The 18,152-nt window shown below is 39.3% G+C and overlaps 1 protein-coding gene across 4 annotated transcripts; it reads left to right on the top strand.

Moving 5' to 3' along the window:
- The first annotated feature begins 1,363 nt into the window (after positions 1–1,363).
- Positions 1,364–17,326, top strand: LOC115435204 (uncharacterized). Of its 4 annotated transcripts, XM_030157471.1 has the most exons (11): positions 1,364–1,402; positions 2,665–2,703; positions 3,039–3,143; positions 5,313–5,569; positions 11,438–11,494; positions 11,997–12,044; positions 13,360–13,385; positions 13,471–13,824; positions 14,333–14,481; positions 14,675–14,860; positions 16,671–17,320. In XM_030157471.1, exons 4-11 carry the CDS (start codon positions 5,320–5,322, stop codon positions 16,708–16,710), a joined length of 1,110 nt encoding a protein of 369 aa, XP_030013331.1. In that variant the 5' UTR covers positions 1,364–1,402; positions 2,665–2,703; positions 3,039–3,143; positions 5,313–5,319; the 3' UTR covers positions 16,711–17,320. The 4 variants fall into 4 exon arrangements, 2 of the variants coding, with proteins under 2 accessions (XP_030013331.1, XP_030013332.1); XM_030157472.1 differs by lacking the exon at positions 3,039–3,143 and having other exon boundaries at positions 1,375–1,402; XR_003937669.1 differs by lacking the exons at positions 1,364–1,402; positions 2,665–2,703; positions 3,039–3,143 and having other exon boundaries at positions 5,283–5,569; positions 16,671–16,764; positions 17,282–17,326.
- The last annotated feature ends 826 nt before the right edge of the window (positions 17,327–18,152 follow it).

The raw sequence follows: 18,152 nt of genomic DNA, 5'->3' as shown, positions 1-18,152 counted from the left end.
TGGGCCGATTCTGGTTTGATGTATGTGGCCCAGATGAGTCCATGCCACATGTGGGCCAGATCTGGTTTTAAACAGGCACTCCTGGCTGACTGCTGACATGGCAAGTGGTATGTCAACCAGATCTGGGCCAGCTCTGGCACTTATGGCACCGTTTGAGTGATGGCATGCCACATGTGGGCCGATTGTGGTTTTGATGTATGTGGCCCAGATATGTCTGTGCCACATCTGAGTCAATTACAGTTGAAATAATGTTGCCCATATTTGAACAGGCATGGATGGGTGAACCACAATTATTAAGTCTTACTTTTAAACTGTTTTTCTTCCTTCACTGGTGTTTCATGTACTACTATGCCACATAAAATATCCATATCACATGCTCCAACACTGACAGAAAACCTTTATTTCTCCGAACTGAATGAGAAATAAATCAGCATTAGCCTCACCTTAATTATGTTGTGTTTATGCACAAAATGCAATGTGCAGTGTTATCAACTCCTCAGTAAGTAAAGTAGCTATTGTGTCCTAAAAGTGTCTAGACGTGGTTGACTGACGTCATCACCTAATTTGTATATTTGACAATGTTCACGTTTGGCAATACATTCAGCTAGCTGTTGCTAGTAACATCAAATGTTTTTTAACATTATAAAAGGTTACATACCTCTGTAATTGGGTTACTTTTCTGCCTCCTCTTTTCTCCTCTTCTAAATTGTGCAGCTAAGGGCTTGGAAAGCCTTTTCATGGTGATAAACTCTCCAACCTTTACCTGGATGCTTAGTTCTACTCTTGTCTGACTGTCATTGAACTCCGTTGTCTCTGTCATTCAAGTACATAGGCAGTGTGCAGTGGGTCAGGGAGAGTTCATCTGAGAAATTACGGGGGCTGTTTTGTTTTTCTCCCATTTCTTTACTTTTAAGACAGTTAATAAGAAATTATCATGTTTTCAGTACTATTATTTCTTTATTTACTATGATTATTATTACTATAATTATTGTGATTATTGTTATTATTTTTGCCTACCAGTAGCGCCCCCTCCAGTGGTTGGCCCCCAAGGCAATCACCTATGTGGCTTATGTCTCGAACTGGCCCTGAACAGAGCACAAAGGCAGCGTTGTGCATGTAGCCAGTGTAAACACTGCTTCTAAGTCCTTCAAGCCCCACAATGCAGTGGGTCCTACGCCACAACTACATCATCCCTTTCCAACCCTATGAGACTACAGAATGTTTATCCACCACATATGATTCGCCAGACAACCAACCAATCCTCATTGGCCGTTCAAAACGTGACCCGTTTCCTACGCTCTGATTGGCTCGAGTCACTTCCTTTTGTAAAGAGCGGGAAGCAGCAAAAGATAAAACAAAACAAAAGAAAAGCCGCTGCGGACGAACGGAGAACCAAGTCGAGGTGAGTGTATGGTTTTATTTATTTTATTCTGTATTTTGATGAATGTATGACCTAGTAGCTTAAGATGTATGTCATTTCGTCGGGAAAGCAAGGGTTTCGGAGCTTCCCGTGTGTGTCCAAGACAAACATAACTCACCTCACTCAATTGCTAACGGGCAAGTTGCACTGGATGTCGAGTGACAGGGCTAAGTAGCTAGCGTTACGTTTTTTAAATTCGAGCTTTATCAAAGCGTGAATTAAAAATAATAATAATAAAAACCACACTCTCTGTAGTTAGTTGGTTCCTAAATCACCCGGTACAATGATTCAAATCTTCGGACGAAGTAAAGAATCGCTAGTCTGAAGTCTTCATCAACACGGTACGTTCGCTAGCTAGGAAACCATAGGTTCTGTTGTATGAACAGACAGGTGAAGGTGAGGCGATAGATGTAGTACTGACTTCTACTCCCTGCCGAAAGCTGCTCCCCCTTCCTAAGTCAGCCATGAAGAGGACAATGTGCACCAAATTCACCCTGTCACAACTTTTTCTCCTGTAGGGTATGAAATGAATTGTGAATTGTTCAACCTCTTAACACCATCATAGCTGTGTAGCAATTTAGTAATTAGTGTTATTGTAAGATATTGCAGTTGTTTTTAAATCTGTTTAATATTAAAGAATGTACAATCTATAAGGCATATAAAACTTTCTAAAGTTAAAAGTTGTCAGTTGTCTCAGAATGTTCTATTTCATTTACTTATCACAGTGCTGTACTTGGTGGTGTGGATGAGAAAAAGAAGTAAAAAAAAAAAAAAGTGGTACAGTATAATCAATGATCATGATGGTAAATCATTAAAAGTGGGACAGACATCTGTGGTTGGATGCAGTGGTACTTGAAGTGGGGTCTGGGTTTCAACAGTAAAGACTGTAGCATTAAAAATCAGTTGAGGTCATCACATTGGATGCTTTGTGCAGGGCTCTCCCCAAAGATTGGAATAAGGGTGCTGCTCCATTGTACTATAGTCTTTGCGCCATCATACTGATTGTCAGATTTTAGGGTGTTACACAGCGCATAAATGCCACATGTACATTGTGTGGGTGTTGTCATGAAATGGTGTAAGAACTACATCAAATTTGTTAAAATTAAGTATGCCAGCTGTAAGATGAATAAATGTCACAAATGCATACATATGGTAACTAAGCACAGTGAATATTGATCACAGTATTCATCAGTTTTTTTATACAATTAATATTTATTTGTGTTTATCTTTCTTTTTTTTTTCAGGGCTGTGTTTCGGCATATTGCTTAAAGGAGAACTGGACTGTAAGTGTTATGGAAGGGAACTGGGCTTACAATGAGCGGAGCAACATGAGAAGATGTGCACTGAAAAGGGTACAAAAATTTGTGGAATCACTAGAAAATGAGCATGAGATTGAAAGAAATGTGCAGGTCAGCTTAGAGAATGAGTTATCTGGTGCTTGTGAAGACATGGACACTGATGGTGAAGAGGAGAGTGAGTTTGGTGCAACTATGGAGGAAGATCATAGGTTTGATGATTCTGATGAGATGGACAGGGATCCCACAAATGAATTGTTGAATTCACACTACAGGTCTGATACCAATTTAGAATCTTTGTCTATATTTTTTTGTGTTTTAAGCGGCTGTGCGACGTAATCGTCCTACCTCTGGCGCAACGGACCAAGAGATAGAGGCAAGAATAACTAAATGGCGTCAGAATACACCTGACCGCAATGGGGGACGGAGTGAGTGCATGAAGAGAACAAATGAGAGACAATACAGTGATTAATGTTTTTAGGGCCTGTTGAGCCGCATTATGTAATAAATTCCCATTATGTAATAAAAGTTCAAAATGTAACAAGAATGTCACGTCATCTTGTAATAAAGCCACATTATGTAATAAACTGACGCATTTTGTAATAAATTATGTCAACGCATTATATTGTAAATTTTTTCACATGTAGTAAGTTATTACAATTTGAGAAATTTATTACAAAATGCACTTGACACATTTTTATTAAAAAAAATTTAATAAGATGGTTCATTATGTAATAACAATCCAAATTAATATAATTTCAGAGCAATTTAGAAGAAAGTAGTCATAGGAGCTACAGGTAATGTAATCAGAACTTTAACCACACAGTTTAAAGATTAATTTAGTACATTACGTTTTCCTGAAAATAAAAATGTGTCAAGTGCATTCTGTAATAAATTTCTCAAATTGTAATAACTTACTACATAACGTGAAAAAATTTACTACATAATGCGTTGAGGTAGTTTGTTACAAAATGCGTCCGTTTATTACATAATGCGGCTTTATTACAAGATGACGTGACATACTTATTACATTTTGAACTTTTATTACATAATGGGAATTTATTACATAATGTGGCTCAACAGGGCCAAACTATTGTGTTAATATTGCTACTGCCATTGAAGATGGTTACAATGTATTTCCACTATTTAAATGCAGTGTTGGTGTTTCTTCCCCCCACTAAATGTTTTATTGATTATAAATTGTATTGTAATTGCTTAGTAATAGTTTGACTAAAGTGACTGAAATATTTCACTTTGCAATTTAACTTTTCTAATAGTGTGCTATCAAAAATATGAATTGTTTTTATGCATAGCACATGTTATTTAAAATGATTTTCAATTCAAAATAAATATATATATATATATATATTTTGAATCACATCATTATTGATGTTTTTTGAATATGCATGGGCTGAGTGCAACACATGATGTTTACCTCCGCCAAGGAGGTTATGTTTTTGCCAGGGTTTGTTTGTTTGTCTGTCTGTCTGTCTGTTTGTCTGTCCGTTAGTGTGCAACATAACTCAAAAAGTTATGGACAGATTTTGATGAAATTTTCAGGGTTTGTTGGAAATGGGATAAGGAAGAAATGGTTAAATTTTGGTGGGGGTGGGGGGGGGGCCACGGGGGGGGCGCAGACCAGAAAATTTCATCAAAATCTGTCCATAACTTTTTGAGTTATGTTGCACACTAACGGACAGACAGACAGACAGACAAACAAACCCTGGCAAAAACATAACCTCCTTGGCGTGGGGGGTGCCACTGATCAGCCTTGGCGGAGGTCTGCGCTCTCCGAGTGCTTCTAGTTCATGCCTAGATTAGGGCAACATCTGATGCCAGTACCAAAACTGTTCTGGGCCAGCTCAGGGCTGCCAGTGCACCAGCAGCTGGCCCATGTGTGGGCCACCTCCGCAAACCAGACCTGGGCCAGTTCAGGGCCACTGGTTTGTTTGCAGCTGGCTTTGTGCTGGCCCATGTGTGGGCCACCTTCGTAAACCAGACCTGGGCCACTTAGGAGCCGTCATTCTTTGCGGTATGTGGGCCGAGTGTACGTGCATCATGTGGGCCAGAATTGGCCCAGACCAAGTTTGCTATGTGGGCATGTTATGCATGTAATAAAAAAAACGTCTTTGAAACTTATAAAATCCATATCATTGTTATGAAAAGAAATTTAAGTTTTACAATAAAATGCGACTTTTCTGACTTGTAAAATTATAGCTGTAACGGATAAATGTATGGGTAAAGGATGAAATCATTTAAACAGTACCAAAAACATTGACTGTAATTTTTTTTTTTTTTTTAAGTGAGGGTCCATGGAGGCAGGACCTGGGTTCTCTGTAAAGGACAACAGGAAAACAGGAAAATGCTTATCTCTCAGAAATACTAAATGACTGGGTGTTCCTGACCTCTTCACAAACACTGTCAAATGAAACATTATCCCTGGTCTCCATTAGTGTCTGTGAAACATTAACTGTAGCACACCTTTAGGCCTGACGCGCCAAAACAGGTCGAAATTCAGTGACGTATGGAGTGACGTTTGAGTCACGTTTATGCAGATGTGACAAAGTCTTGTGCGTCTCTGTCTAATTCATCTGCAGGCAAAAAATGGCTCCAAAATCCATCAGAAAGGCAATATGTGACACGCTGGATGGTCTGGTGGATGAGGACCTGGAGAGGTTCTGTTTCCAGCTGCTGGATCGCAAAGGAAAGCGCGTCCCCGAGAGCTGGGTGATGGGAAAGAGCCGCGTCCGGATCACAGCGGTCCTGGTGCGAACTTACACCGACAAAGGCGCGTTAAAGGTGGTTCTGGAGACTCTGAGAGAGCTGGGGTTCAAGCAGAACACAAAGGAACTGGGTAAGGAACTTCTACCAGTGCGGAAACTGAGGGTTCTTCTCACATCAGGGACAGAAGATCCGCTTTCACTTTTACAGTTTGGTTAGTTGAAAGTTGAAACAACAACAACAGTAACAACAACAATATAATAATAATAATAGCTTTATTTATATTGCACCTTTAAAAACAAAGTTTACAAAGTGCTTTGACAGACAAAGCAGAGGGCACAACAGCAGGATACAAGATGCAAGTAAAAACACTAAAACAGAAGCAACACAGTAAGAGAGATGTGTACAGCAAATGCAAAAACATGACACTTCGAATAAATTAAGTGAATCGGAGTAAACAGGGCAGGGATAATGTAACATGATGCTGTCAAATCAATGCAAAAATGAAGAAATGAGATAAAAGATGTATGAGAATATAAATTAATAATCAAACAGGATAAAAATCTAATTTTAAAAAATTTAAATTAAAAAGGGGCAGACCACATAAAAGCAAGTCTATAAAATTGTGTTTTAAGAAGTGATTTAAAAGATGTCACTGATTCTGTAAGCCTTATCTCCTCAGGCAGGCCGTTCCACAGTCGAGGGGTCCTGATGGAAAAGGCCTGGTGTCCACAGAACACCGGCCACCTTTAGATTTAAGCCTCGACTTTGGAACAGCCAGGAGCCCTGTGCCGCCTTTCCACTACGTGATATCGGCTGAACTCTACTCAATTCGGCCTTTTTGCGTTTCCATTACGAAAAAGGGCCTGGAATCTGATACCTGGTACTAGTTTTTTTTTTATATCACCTCCACCAAGGTTCCAGAGCTGGGGACCAGATACTAAAATGTGACGTATAAACACTGCAGACCACTGATTGGTCAGAGAGTGACCCGCCATTTTACAAAAAACAGATGCGGAAGTTTATAGTACATGTAGCAGTAGGTTAATACACATAACAGCCCGCAAAACTACACCATGGTTTGTCGAGGAGGTTCAGACGTAAAAATTCAGCATGAGCTTGATGAGACAACACGAAACAAGCGAGTTTATCAGGAACTCTCTGAGCAGATAACACAGAAGTAACGCGCCAAATCACTATGACGTCCAGGTACTGTAAAGTCAGTATCTGGAATGGAAACGGTCTCCAGGAATAGGACCTGGTACCTGAGTTGTGCCGAGTCGAGTCAAGCTGGTTCCACGTAGTGGCACACACGGGCGCAGATAGCACCGGGGACGGGGGGGAACGTGTCCCCCCCAGATTTATAGTGACCCGATCTGCCCCTGCCGCCGCACCCCCACAAACTGATCAGTTTACAATACACCGATTCAAGAAGGAGGAAGGCTGTAGCAGATCCTTGCTGAGTTGGGAAAACAAGGTTTCATTTTCCACCTAATCCTGGGTTCATAGCAGTGCACATCTGATCCGTTAACATCCCAGTGTTTGCGCTGCCTTACATACCTACGACTAATGGTGCATTCAGTTGTACTCGTAAACCAAAGTTTTAAAGTCGTGAACGCATTGAAATCTAGCATCTACAAGCATAAACGTTGGGGTTTTCGTTTTATTTCATTAACTTCCTTTTTTTCGAATTCCATATTCCCTGATGTCCCAGTTTTTAAACTGGGAAGGGCTAAATTCGGACGTTACGTTTAAGGAGCTCCATGTTCCGACTTCAAATGTAACACCAACGCACCATCTGGACTCCAGCAGTGGTGCCTATACCTGCGGAGGCAGAGCGCAGCCTCAGTGCGTTATGCAGATTGAAAACATGGTTGCAATCAAGCATGACTGAAAAAAGGCTCAATGGCATTGATGTATTCACCAACACAGGCTTGACAAACTAAACAGACAACGTATCGCCCAGCAATATGTTCAGGGAAATGATAAGAGGAGAGATGTTTTTGGACCTGTTGAGTCTGTTGAAGAGGGTACATGTGTTTGGCTTTTATCAATTATGTTTATTATTGAAAAAAAAATGTACAGATGTGCATACTTACAGAGGGAATTCCTGATATTTCATTCAAAGTGTGAATTTCATTTCACATTTCATGCCATGTAGGCTATACTTATTTCATTTTTACGCTGGGCCACAGTAGCCACAGGGTATTGTTCCACATGATGGTTTACAGAGGCATTTTCATTTATCCTTTTTTCCTAACCATGCTGTGCACTGTCACGTCCAATTTGGGTCCGCATTGAGTGTGGTCCGAATACGTTTGTTCAAGCCTGTGAAAATGACCCTAATGTTAACACAAATGCTAATAATGTAATGTTAATGTTCAGTTGTTTAAGTCAGTGTATACTTCTGTTATCAAACACATTATGTTTTTAATCGTTTACATGAAGGCACGATTGCGAATCACTTCAATTTTATTTTATTACTAATTTTTGCACATAGGTTCTTTAAAGTAAAGTAAAGTAAATTTTATTTATAGAGCACTTTTCACAGACAGAGTCACAAAGTACTTTATCAGTTCAAATCAGAATCAAATTAAGTTTACAGAGACCCAACAGAATCCTTCAGGAGCAAACACTTGTGATTGGTGACAGTGGCGAGGAAAAACTTCCCTTTAACGGGCAGAAACCTCGAGCAGACCCAGACTCCTGAAGGATGGCTGTCTGCCTTGACCAGTTGGGGTTAAAGAGAGAGAGAGAGAGAGTAAAGGAGGAGAAAAGAGAGAGCGATAGAGATATAGAGAGACTGGGGTGGGGGGGATGACACATGGAGTACGTTATGATGAATACATAGAGTGTAATCAGTTTGTGGTGGCCCTGGGTCAGGTGGGAGACTAAACAGCCTTTTTGAACAGGAGGGTTTTGAGGTGTTTCTTAAAGCTCTCTACAGAGTCCATGGACCGTAGGTGTAGAGGCAGGTCATTCCATAGACGTGGTGCCACAGCTTTAAAAGACCTGTCACCGCGCGTGCTAAAACAGGTGTGTGGAACCATCAGCAGGTGCTGTCCTGAAGACCTCAAGCTACGAGTCGAGCTGTAGGGCTGTATCAGGGAAGCAATGTATGCAGGGGCCTGGCCATGTAGGGCCCGGAAAGTTAGCACAAGAATTTTGAAATGAAGACGATATAGAACAGGGAGCCAGTGGAGAGATTTAAGGATGGGAGTGATGTGGGTTCTCCTGTTTGTGCGGGTCAGGAGCCTGGCAGCAGAGTTCTGGACAAACTGTAGACGGGCCAGCTCCTTCTTGTTTAAGCATGTAAACAGGCTGTTGCAGTAGTCTAAGCGAGAAGATACAAAAGCGTGAACGATCATCTCGAGCTCATTTGTGGACACCATAGATCTGAGTTTGGAGATGTTGCGTAGGTGGAAGAAACAGTTTTTGACTAGGTGTTTGGAGTAGAATTCTAAAGACATGTCCTGGTCAAAGATGACACCCAGATTCCTCAGTTTGGTCTTTACCGAGGAACTCAGGTCTCCAAGGTGATGTTTGATCCCTGGGATTGCACTATCCGGGGCAATGATGAGGGTCTTTGCTTTTTTTGTCAGAATTCAGTTCACGTTTTTGTGCTGAAAATGAGATTCTTCATCCTGTTGAAATCAGCAAATGTTTAAATAAAACATGTGCAGAAGGCATGCAGCTTTGTGACTGACAAACCAGACAAATAACGGTTTGATCATGTATGGCTAGTGTTGATCAGGTAGTACATCAGACAAGTCAAGATTCTGATGTTGGTTTAACTCTTTAAGTGCCAGACAGTTAAGGGGCTAATAAGCCTTAAAAGTGCCACAGAATTTGGCTGTTTTTCAGTATTTAGCGTCGTTTTTATAATATTTGAAGAATCCTGCAGAAAACCGCTCGGTAACATCCGACCGATTGCTGATTAGATTCAAAACGCACCGGACGCAGCCGATTCATTATTGATCGTAATTTGCATAATTTATAATAATAATAATAATCATCTTTATTTATATAGCACTTTTCATACATTAAAAACTGTAGCACAAAGTGCTTTACATATCAGTTTAAAAATCAGTACCGCCCCCCACCCACACCCACCCACTCACCCGCACACACACACACACACATATACATGCAAACCCACAAGCTCACACATACTTAAGAAGACTGACTGAGCACGGGTAGACCAGAACAAAAATGTACAAGTAAAAGTAAAACATCAATTTAGGAGGCGCTGTCTCAGGGAGCCATCCGCACCAGGATGCAGCTGCCGACCCCGGCGACCAGGCACCAGCAACACAGCCCCGCATCCCAACTAGTGGGAGACGGCCAACTGGGACCCCCACCCACCAGAAAGGAGCGGACCCCAGTGAGAGAAGGCGCCACAGCCCCCGGAGTCCACAGCCGCCCCCCGGCATGGAGGGCTCCCTCTGATGAAACACCGGAGAATAAGAAACATTAAAAAGATATAAAAATATTATTCGGTCGCGTGACCTCAAATTCCCGTCTGCTTGGTCTCAAAAGGGGGACACAGAAAGAACGTCATCGAAATGTGAGAAAGAAATGGGGGTGGATGGTTTGTTTGTACACAAATGTGGCGTGTTCTCCAAAGCCGATCTGATCGGCCCGTGGCACTTTACAGGTTGTTTTCGTAAAGCCGATTTAATCGGCCCATGGTACTGAAAGTGTTAATATATATATACACACATACACACACACATATATATATTTACAGCTTCGTCCCCCTCAGTTTTAAAATCCTATCTGCGCCCCTGTGCATACTGGTTCATAGTCAACTAGCATCTCATCTATATAGCTAAGGGCCAGGCCCATTTGGGCTTTAAAAGTGATCAGTAAAATCTTAAAATCAATTCTAAAACCCACAGGAAGCCAGTGGAGGGAAGCCAGGATAGGGGTGATGTGATGTCGCCTGTTAAAACCAGTGAGAGGCCTAGCTGCTGTGTTCTGTACCAGTTGGAGGCAGGACAATGATTTTTGGCTGATGCTGGACAGAAGTGAGTTACAGTAATAGAGTCTGGTGAATATAAATGAGTAGATGACTGTTTCCAGGTCAGAGTGTGGGACAGTTGGTTGGATTTTTGAAATGGTTCGCAGATGGAAAAAACAGGACTGGATAACTTTATAGATGTGTGGTTGGAAGGTGAGGTTTGAAACAACAGTTCAGTGTATTTAATTTAACTTTATTTACTTTTATTTTTATTTATTTTCATTTTAGGGACAGAAGATCCAATTTCACTTTTACAGCTTGATTAGTTGAAACTTGAAACAACAGTTCAGCATATTTTATTTTATTTTGTTTTATTTGACTTTTAGGGACAGAAAATCCAATTTCACTTTTACAGCTTGAGTTGAAACTTGTAACAATTAATTTATTTTATTTCATTTCATTTCAGTTTATTTTATTTTTCAGGACACAAGATCCACTTTTACAGTTTGTTGAGTTGAAACTGGAAATGCTTCAATGTGTTTTCATTTTATTTTATTTTATTTTATTTTATTTTAGGAGTTTGGTAAAGAACTTCAACCAGACCAGAAACAGAGGGTTCTCACATCAGGGACAGATGATTCAAATTTCACTTTTTCAGTTTATTGAGTTGAAACTTGAGACAGTCCAGTGTGTTTTATTTTATTTTATTTTGGTTATTTTATTCAATTTTATTTTTAGGGACATAATATCCACTTTCACTTGTACAGCTTGATGAGTTGAAATTTGTAACATTTTATTTTATTTTATTTTTAGGGATACAAGATCCACTTTCACTTTTACAGTTTGTTGAATTGAAACTTGAAATGCTTCAATGGGTTTTCATTTAATTTGATTTAATTTGATTTTATGTTTAACTGACAGAAGAAGTATGCCAAAGTGTATCTACTTGAACTTTTATGGTGAAAACGATAGACTTTAGCACGCCTAAAATTGACCTCTTTCTAGTGAATTTGAGACACTGTCATCTTATTTTTGTAGTTGAAGCCACGAAACACCTAACGTCATCCACACCCAACACCAAACGCAAAAACAAAGGTAATATGGTTTTTATTTCTTTGACACAGCATTACAAATAAGCTACTGTTCAGAAAGAGTTTAATGTATTGCACATGCACTGTACTTATGTTATTGTCAACAAATCAGAGATACTGATACTAGCAAAGAAATCTTCCTTGGTCGCATGAAAACGAAAACATGAATGTGAAATTGAAGTTACCTCAAGATAACATCATTATTATTCGATATTCATTATTATTCAATTTCAACATTATTGCACTGTTTCCTAATGGAAAAAATAACATGTTGCTCAGAGCAAACAATGAGGTTCAGTAATGTGTTTATAATGGTTTTCAGACAACAATGTTTCTGGGCAACACAGACCAATCAGATAAATCAGGTTACACATACTTACATACCGTTTATAGGATGTTTTAACTGCTGCTGTCAGTCTAGGATCTGCTGACAATAACAAAACCTCACTGGAGGTATCCTTTAAGTCAACATCAGTCTCATGCATGACCTCACATGTTTCTTTCAGCCAGAGGAGCCTCAGGTGCAGCGTCCAGTGAACCTGACAGGGCAGGAGGTCAGTGAATCATGGTTTTATGTTTCAAACCCTGTACATGAGCTGATTTATCATAATGAAGTTCTGTCATTGAAGGCAGAATCTCACCATGATAGATAATGATAGATCTTAATTTGTCATTTCCTCCTGAGACCCAGAAAAATAAGTGTGGGATTTTTCTTTCTCTTTCTTTCTTTCTTTCTTTCTTTCTTTCTTTCTTTCTTTTTTTCTTTCTTTCTTTCTTTCTTTCTTTCTAAGGAATGTCCTCTGCAACATTACATTGGACAATTTCATGGACATGTGTTCAACCATTTTACTGACAGGAAGAAGGAAAATGCAGATACTTTTTCCTCTGTTGATTATATTATTTTGTTTTTAAAGTTATTTATCTTATATAAATGACAAAACACACCATAATGATATATCAGCTGGCCAAAATATATATATATATTTTTTTTTTCCCAATATCGGCTGCGTTTCCACTACGTGGTATCAGCTCGGCTTGACTCGACTCGACTCTGCCTTTTTGCGTTTCCATTATGAAAAAGGACCTGGAATCTGGTACCTGGTACTAGTTTTTTGGTATCACCTCCACTGAGATTCCAGGACTGGGGAACACAATCTAAAACACTGCAGACCCCTGATTGGTCAGAGAGTCGTCTCTGTGACCCTCTGTTTTACAAAAAACAGATGCCGAAGTTTCCAGTAAAAATAGCAGTAGGTTAATCCACATGATGACAGCCCGCAAAACTACACCATGGTTTGTCGAGGATGTTCAGATGTAAAAATTCAGCATGAGCTTGACGAGACAACATGCAACGAGCAAGTTTATCAGCAGCTGTCTGAGCGGACGACACGGAAGTAACGCGCCGCATCGCTATGACGTCCAGGTACTGAAAAGTCAGTAGTATCCTGGAATGGAAGCGGTCTCCAGGAATAGGACCTGGTACCTGAGTCGAGCTGGTTCCATGTAGTGGAAACGCGGATTGCACTGTTTCTTTTAAGCTTAAAGTTTTTATCTGTTTTTTTTTTCTTTTCATGCCTATATTGCTCCCCCCTTTAATGCTTTTAATGTTTTATGTAAAGCACTTTGAATTGTCTTGTACATGAAATGTGCTATATAAATAAACCTGCCTTGCCTTGCCTCACCATTGACTCTAAAGTTTCTTCTGACACAAGGTCTTATAAGACACAACTGGAAAAATCAGGAATTCAGTTCTCCGCACTGGAAACTGGAGGAGTTTGTGTTGCATTGCATGGTGTTGATGTCACAATCAGTTACTTTTTCCAGTGCTTTTCTAACCTCAGTCTTTTCATCTATGTTCCTATGCTATAGGATCAAGAACCAAAGTGCCTCTAGATGTAAGTCTGACAAATAATTCACAAATTGAAATGATTGTCATGAATCATATTTTCTGATTTTGTTCATATCTGTTGCTGCTTCCAGAAGGGCGACCCTACTTTCCGTAGAATACCAAATGGGAATTTAGAGATCAGTCGTTCACAGGAGGCTCGGGATGTCTCATCTCAGCAGCAGCCACTACGAAATTCTAAACCTCCGGCAAAGAAACCAGAGGAGGTGGAGGCAGAGGCAAAGGAGATGGTGAAATCTGAAGGTGGAGATCCTTTTGATAAAAGACTGGTCCTGAGCCGATTCACAATTCAGTTTGGCCAGTACCGAGATCAAACCTTTAAATGGCTGTTGGAAAATGATGTGGATTATGTTGCAATGATTTTGGCCCTACACCGAAGGGAGAGAGAGGACGGATCCAAGAATCAGCATCCACTAATGGCAAATAAGGTACTGACAAGAAAAGAAAATGAACACCTTCCACATGATCTAAATCTGAATCCAAAAAGCCATTGCCCTGCTCTTTAATTGAAGGTTTGCTTTGTTAAGATTCTGTTAACACTTACTGGAGCACATATTTTTAGCCTCAACAATTTTAACCCTAACATGTAACCTCTTTATTTATTTATTAATTTATTTTTTTTAACTTTATTTTTCTTATGTTACTACAAACAAGGTAAAACATGCATAACACAAACAGCAGGATCAGGACGTCACAACTTACATAGGAAAAATAACAAATGACCACATAAATAAATATGTATTCTGACACAGTGTAAATGTGTATATAAATATATTTAACCTCTTAGTTTTTACCATTTTGGAATAAGAACGGTACATAAGCAGATCAGAATTAGAAATCATTAAATCCTATTTACAAGTGAATCCTCTTATTTTTTTCAAGGCTATTTTAACATGATCTGTGTCCACACATAATGATACTTTTCTTCACTTAAAGGATTCCTTGGCTAGATACGCGGCCTGTTATCCTGACTTTGTGGAGCTCATCAACCTGCACTATGAAGGAAAGGCTCTCATTGGCATTGGAAAATTCAAGAATATCGCTCTGCAGGATCTGTACGACTCAGCTGATAAGGAAAAAGTCAGGTAAGAGACACTGAGGCTCAATATCCCAGACATGTATTAAGGCTTAGTTTTTGTAAAGCTTCGTCATTAAATGTTTCTATTTGTCAGCTTGGCTTAATCCGTGTCTGAAACTGGCTGTAAATCAGTCTTTTTGTGAGTTTCCTTGCCTATAGACATGTGAAGTGATCACTTTGCCTTTCTGCACAAATTGTAGCTATGTCAACTTCCTCCGAGGAAAGAAGGATTCCTGCATGCCAGGCTCCAAAATGGACGTCGCTATTAGGTATATTTTACGGCGTGACCAAGAGAGGCCTGCTGTTATGTACAGACTACCCACCAGTGGCACTCAACCTTCAGGCCCAAAGAGATCGACCAAAAGGAAGAGAGGAGGGAACTCCAGGTATGTGTTGTACTGTAAATCGTCATTACAAGCAAAATGAAGACTTTACATTTGTACTAAAAAGACTAAATACTAGTTTAGATTAGGGCAGCACGATTAATCGATTTCAAATCAAAACCGGATTATTTAATTAGAACGATGTTTAAAAAAGGATAATTATCAAAGTTTATCTCTCCCATGTCTCCGGGCTGTGTGCCTGGATCCCTCTGGGCTACCGTAGGCTCCTCCTCCTAAACTGTGAGAGCAGTCTCCACACACCAGTACAAAAATGCTGTTTACTAAGGAGAGTGAGAAGTTTGTGGCTAAAAATAGGAAGAGCAAGTTAGTTGCGTGGAATTTGTACGGCTTCGAAATTTCCAATGAAAACCAAACCATTCCTCACTGCAAACTCAGCCTGAAGGCGGGATCAGTCAAAGACAGCAGCACAAGAAACTTATTTCAGCTCCTCAAACTTCATCAAATGCCAAGGTGGGAGTGGTGCATTGCATTGAGGAAAAATCGGGATTTTATTTTTGGCCTAAATCATGCAGCCCTAGTTTAGATCACAGACTCTATATGATGGAAGTTGCAATGTCGTTTCCTCCTGTTGCATGAAAATTAAGTCAAAATCCAGCAGTCACAGCAGCTGAGATCTTAATGACAAATCATGGTCTGTAATAAGTCAAATGGTTCTAAAATGTGTCACAGATTCAACACAGCAGTTTTTATTTGGGAAAGTAGCCACTAAATACAAAGTGATCAGGCAGATGATATGATAGGACTAGGTGATCTTACAATCTTGGATCTTTTGATCACTAGATTAGATTTGCTATATGATCTACATCAATCACCCATAACATTATAAAAGGGGAATCTACACAATATTAGACAGAAGGTAATGATGTTCAGCTCACTTAGATGCTGGATTAGTTGAGATATCGTTGTTCTTTCGATACTTTTGGTGGGTACTAACCACTTTACACTGGAAATGAACAGTTTTTCTCTTGTCAAAGTCACTCAGATCCCTAGTCTTGACTATTTTGTTGTTTCTAACACATCCACTTCAAAGTCTAAATCTTCACGTATTGCCTAATATTTCCCACCCACTGACAGGTCTCATTGTAATGAAATAATCAAAATTAACACCACTTTGTCTGTTAGTGGTCTTAATGTTATGGCTGAATGGTGTATGTATCGGATGGATTGTGCAGACTATCATTTAAAAATTAGAAGTGACTTTTTTCACTGTAATCATGGTATTTTACAGAGAGTGGGGTTAGTAACATTAACACTCCTATCTTAAATTGAGATTATTTTAGATTGTTTAGCATCTGTCTGTACTAAAGGTTTTGGTTGTAGTCCTCTTTTGCAGAGTATGTTTAGAAATAATGACATGAAAGGACAACTTCAGACAGTGAAGAATTACTCTGAGTCCATGGTTCAACATCTGAAGTCCAATGAGATGTGATTCTGATGCTTTGAGTTACATCAGAGTGTAATAATATTTTTGATTTATTGTTATACTACAATGGGGCAAATCAAACATTGGAGTATCACAGATATATGTACGGTTAGGATGTGAACTAGTGTGTAGTTCATGTAGATATTGTCTAGGTGTTGTAAACAAAATCAAATAATTATCATCATACATATTTTTAGAGGCAACAAATAATATCCAGCTGCAAAAGGCAAACAGAGACATGGTCTGAACTGGCAGGTTTTCAATATGTTGCAGACCTGAGCTTTGCAAATATATTGAACGTTTTCAGCTTGTGCTGACATACATTTTTCGTCTGATGTGGGCTTTCCTCTTCTTCTTCTCCATTTTCAGGAATGCGTCGCTGAAAAGGGGCACACAGAGGAACTGGTGAAGGCCAACCTGCAGCCTCGCTCTAGGAGAAGAAGAAACATCATGCATTTCTAGGGTACACATTTATCAGGCGCAGTGTCGCAAACCTGGTTGGTTTCTCAAATACATTTTCTTTAGTGTTCAGTCAGACTTCTTACAGTGTTACGTCTTTTTAGTCCAAAGGTCCAAAGGGTCCGATGGACTATTGGTATCAGTTGTCGTCTGTCCATTGTCCATCAATAAACAATTTTTTTAGAATCTTCTCTGAAATAGTTAGTCAGAATGACTTTATATCTGTCGTGGAACATCGTTAGGGTAAGGCCTATCAAGTTTGTTCAGAGAATTGGGAAATACGGATTTTTGAATGTTTTATGAATTTTGAAAATTTTAAAAATCCCCATTGTTTTATAATGGGACAGATTTCAAAGTGCTGTAACTTGAAAACAGTTGAAGATATTGATATAATTACTATTGGTAATAGATAGGAAGTCACGTATGGGCTTTCATTTGGTGCCATGACCTGTGACCTTGAAAAGTCAAATGGATGTAAATGAATGTCAGTTAATGTCTTTAAATTTGTTTTTGTTCTCCAGGACAGTGTCAGGATCTGTGCCTGAGTGACTCTTTGCTCCTCCCTTTTGGTCATGGACCTGTGCCTGTGTGACCCTCAGCTCCTCCTTTTCATTATCATCATCAGATTCACCTGCTGGTGCTGCGTGGCTGCAGCCAATTACCTTCAGCCTATTTAAGGCTTTGGTTTGCAGCCATGCAGCGCTGGTCCATTTCTCCTTACTCCTTTCCATAGCCCGGACATTTGTTCATATTCATCCACGGACTCTGATACAGGTTTTGTATGTTTTCTTTTTCTGGACTCTGCCTTAGTTTTTCATGTTAGGTTTTTTCGTTGTCTGGTTTTTTTTCATATTTTTTGTTTTCCCTTCAGTACCGAGCATTTGAGTCCTCTCTTTTCCCCCGTTGTGACACACTGGTCCTATTTTTTTTTAATAAAGAAGTTAAAGCTCTTTTTTCCTCATCTCTCTTTTTGCCTGTTTATTCAGTGGTCTGTTTAATCTGGTGTCTTTACTTATGAAACAGAGCTGTTGTGTATATTATGTTTGGAAAAATAATGTTAAAAAAAAAACAAAAAACATGACATCACATTCAGAAACAGAAAATACAAATTAAGAGTGTAATAGAAGGTTATTTACATGGAGCACTTTGGATGTTTTATTAAATTCAGCTGAAAGCTGATCTTGAATTTCACTTATAGTATAAGAAGAGTTCCCAGAGTCATAGAATTTTAAAATTCTTTTTACCAGGCCTGAAAAAAGTAATTAAATCAAGCAAAACTGTCACTTTGTTTGAAAAGTGATTGAATTTAATTTAGTGATGAAAATTTAAAAATTTTAAGATCAAAATAGATCAAGTTTTTCTTTATCTTGATGCAAATTTACAGCCTATATT

The sequence above is a fragment of the Sphaeramia orbicularis genome, chromosome 16 (genome assembly GCF_902148855.1).
Source record: "Sphaeramia orbicularis chromosome 16, fSphaOr1.1, whole genome shotgun sequence".
Lineage (NCBI taxonomy): Eukaryota > Metazoa > Chordata > Actinopteri > Kurtiformes > Apogonidae > Sphaeramia > Sphaeramia orbicularis.
This window is presented reverse-complemented; position numbering and strand designations above follow the sequence as displayed.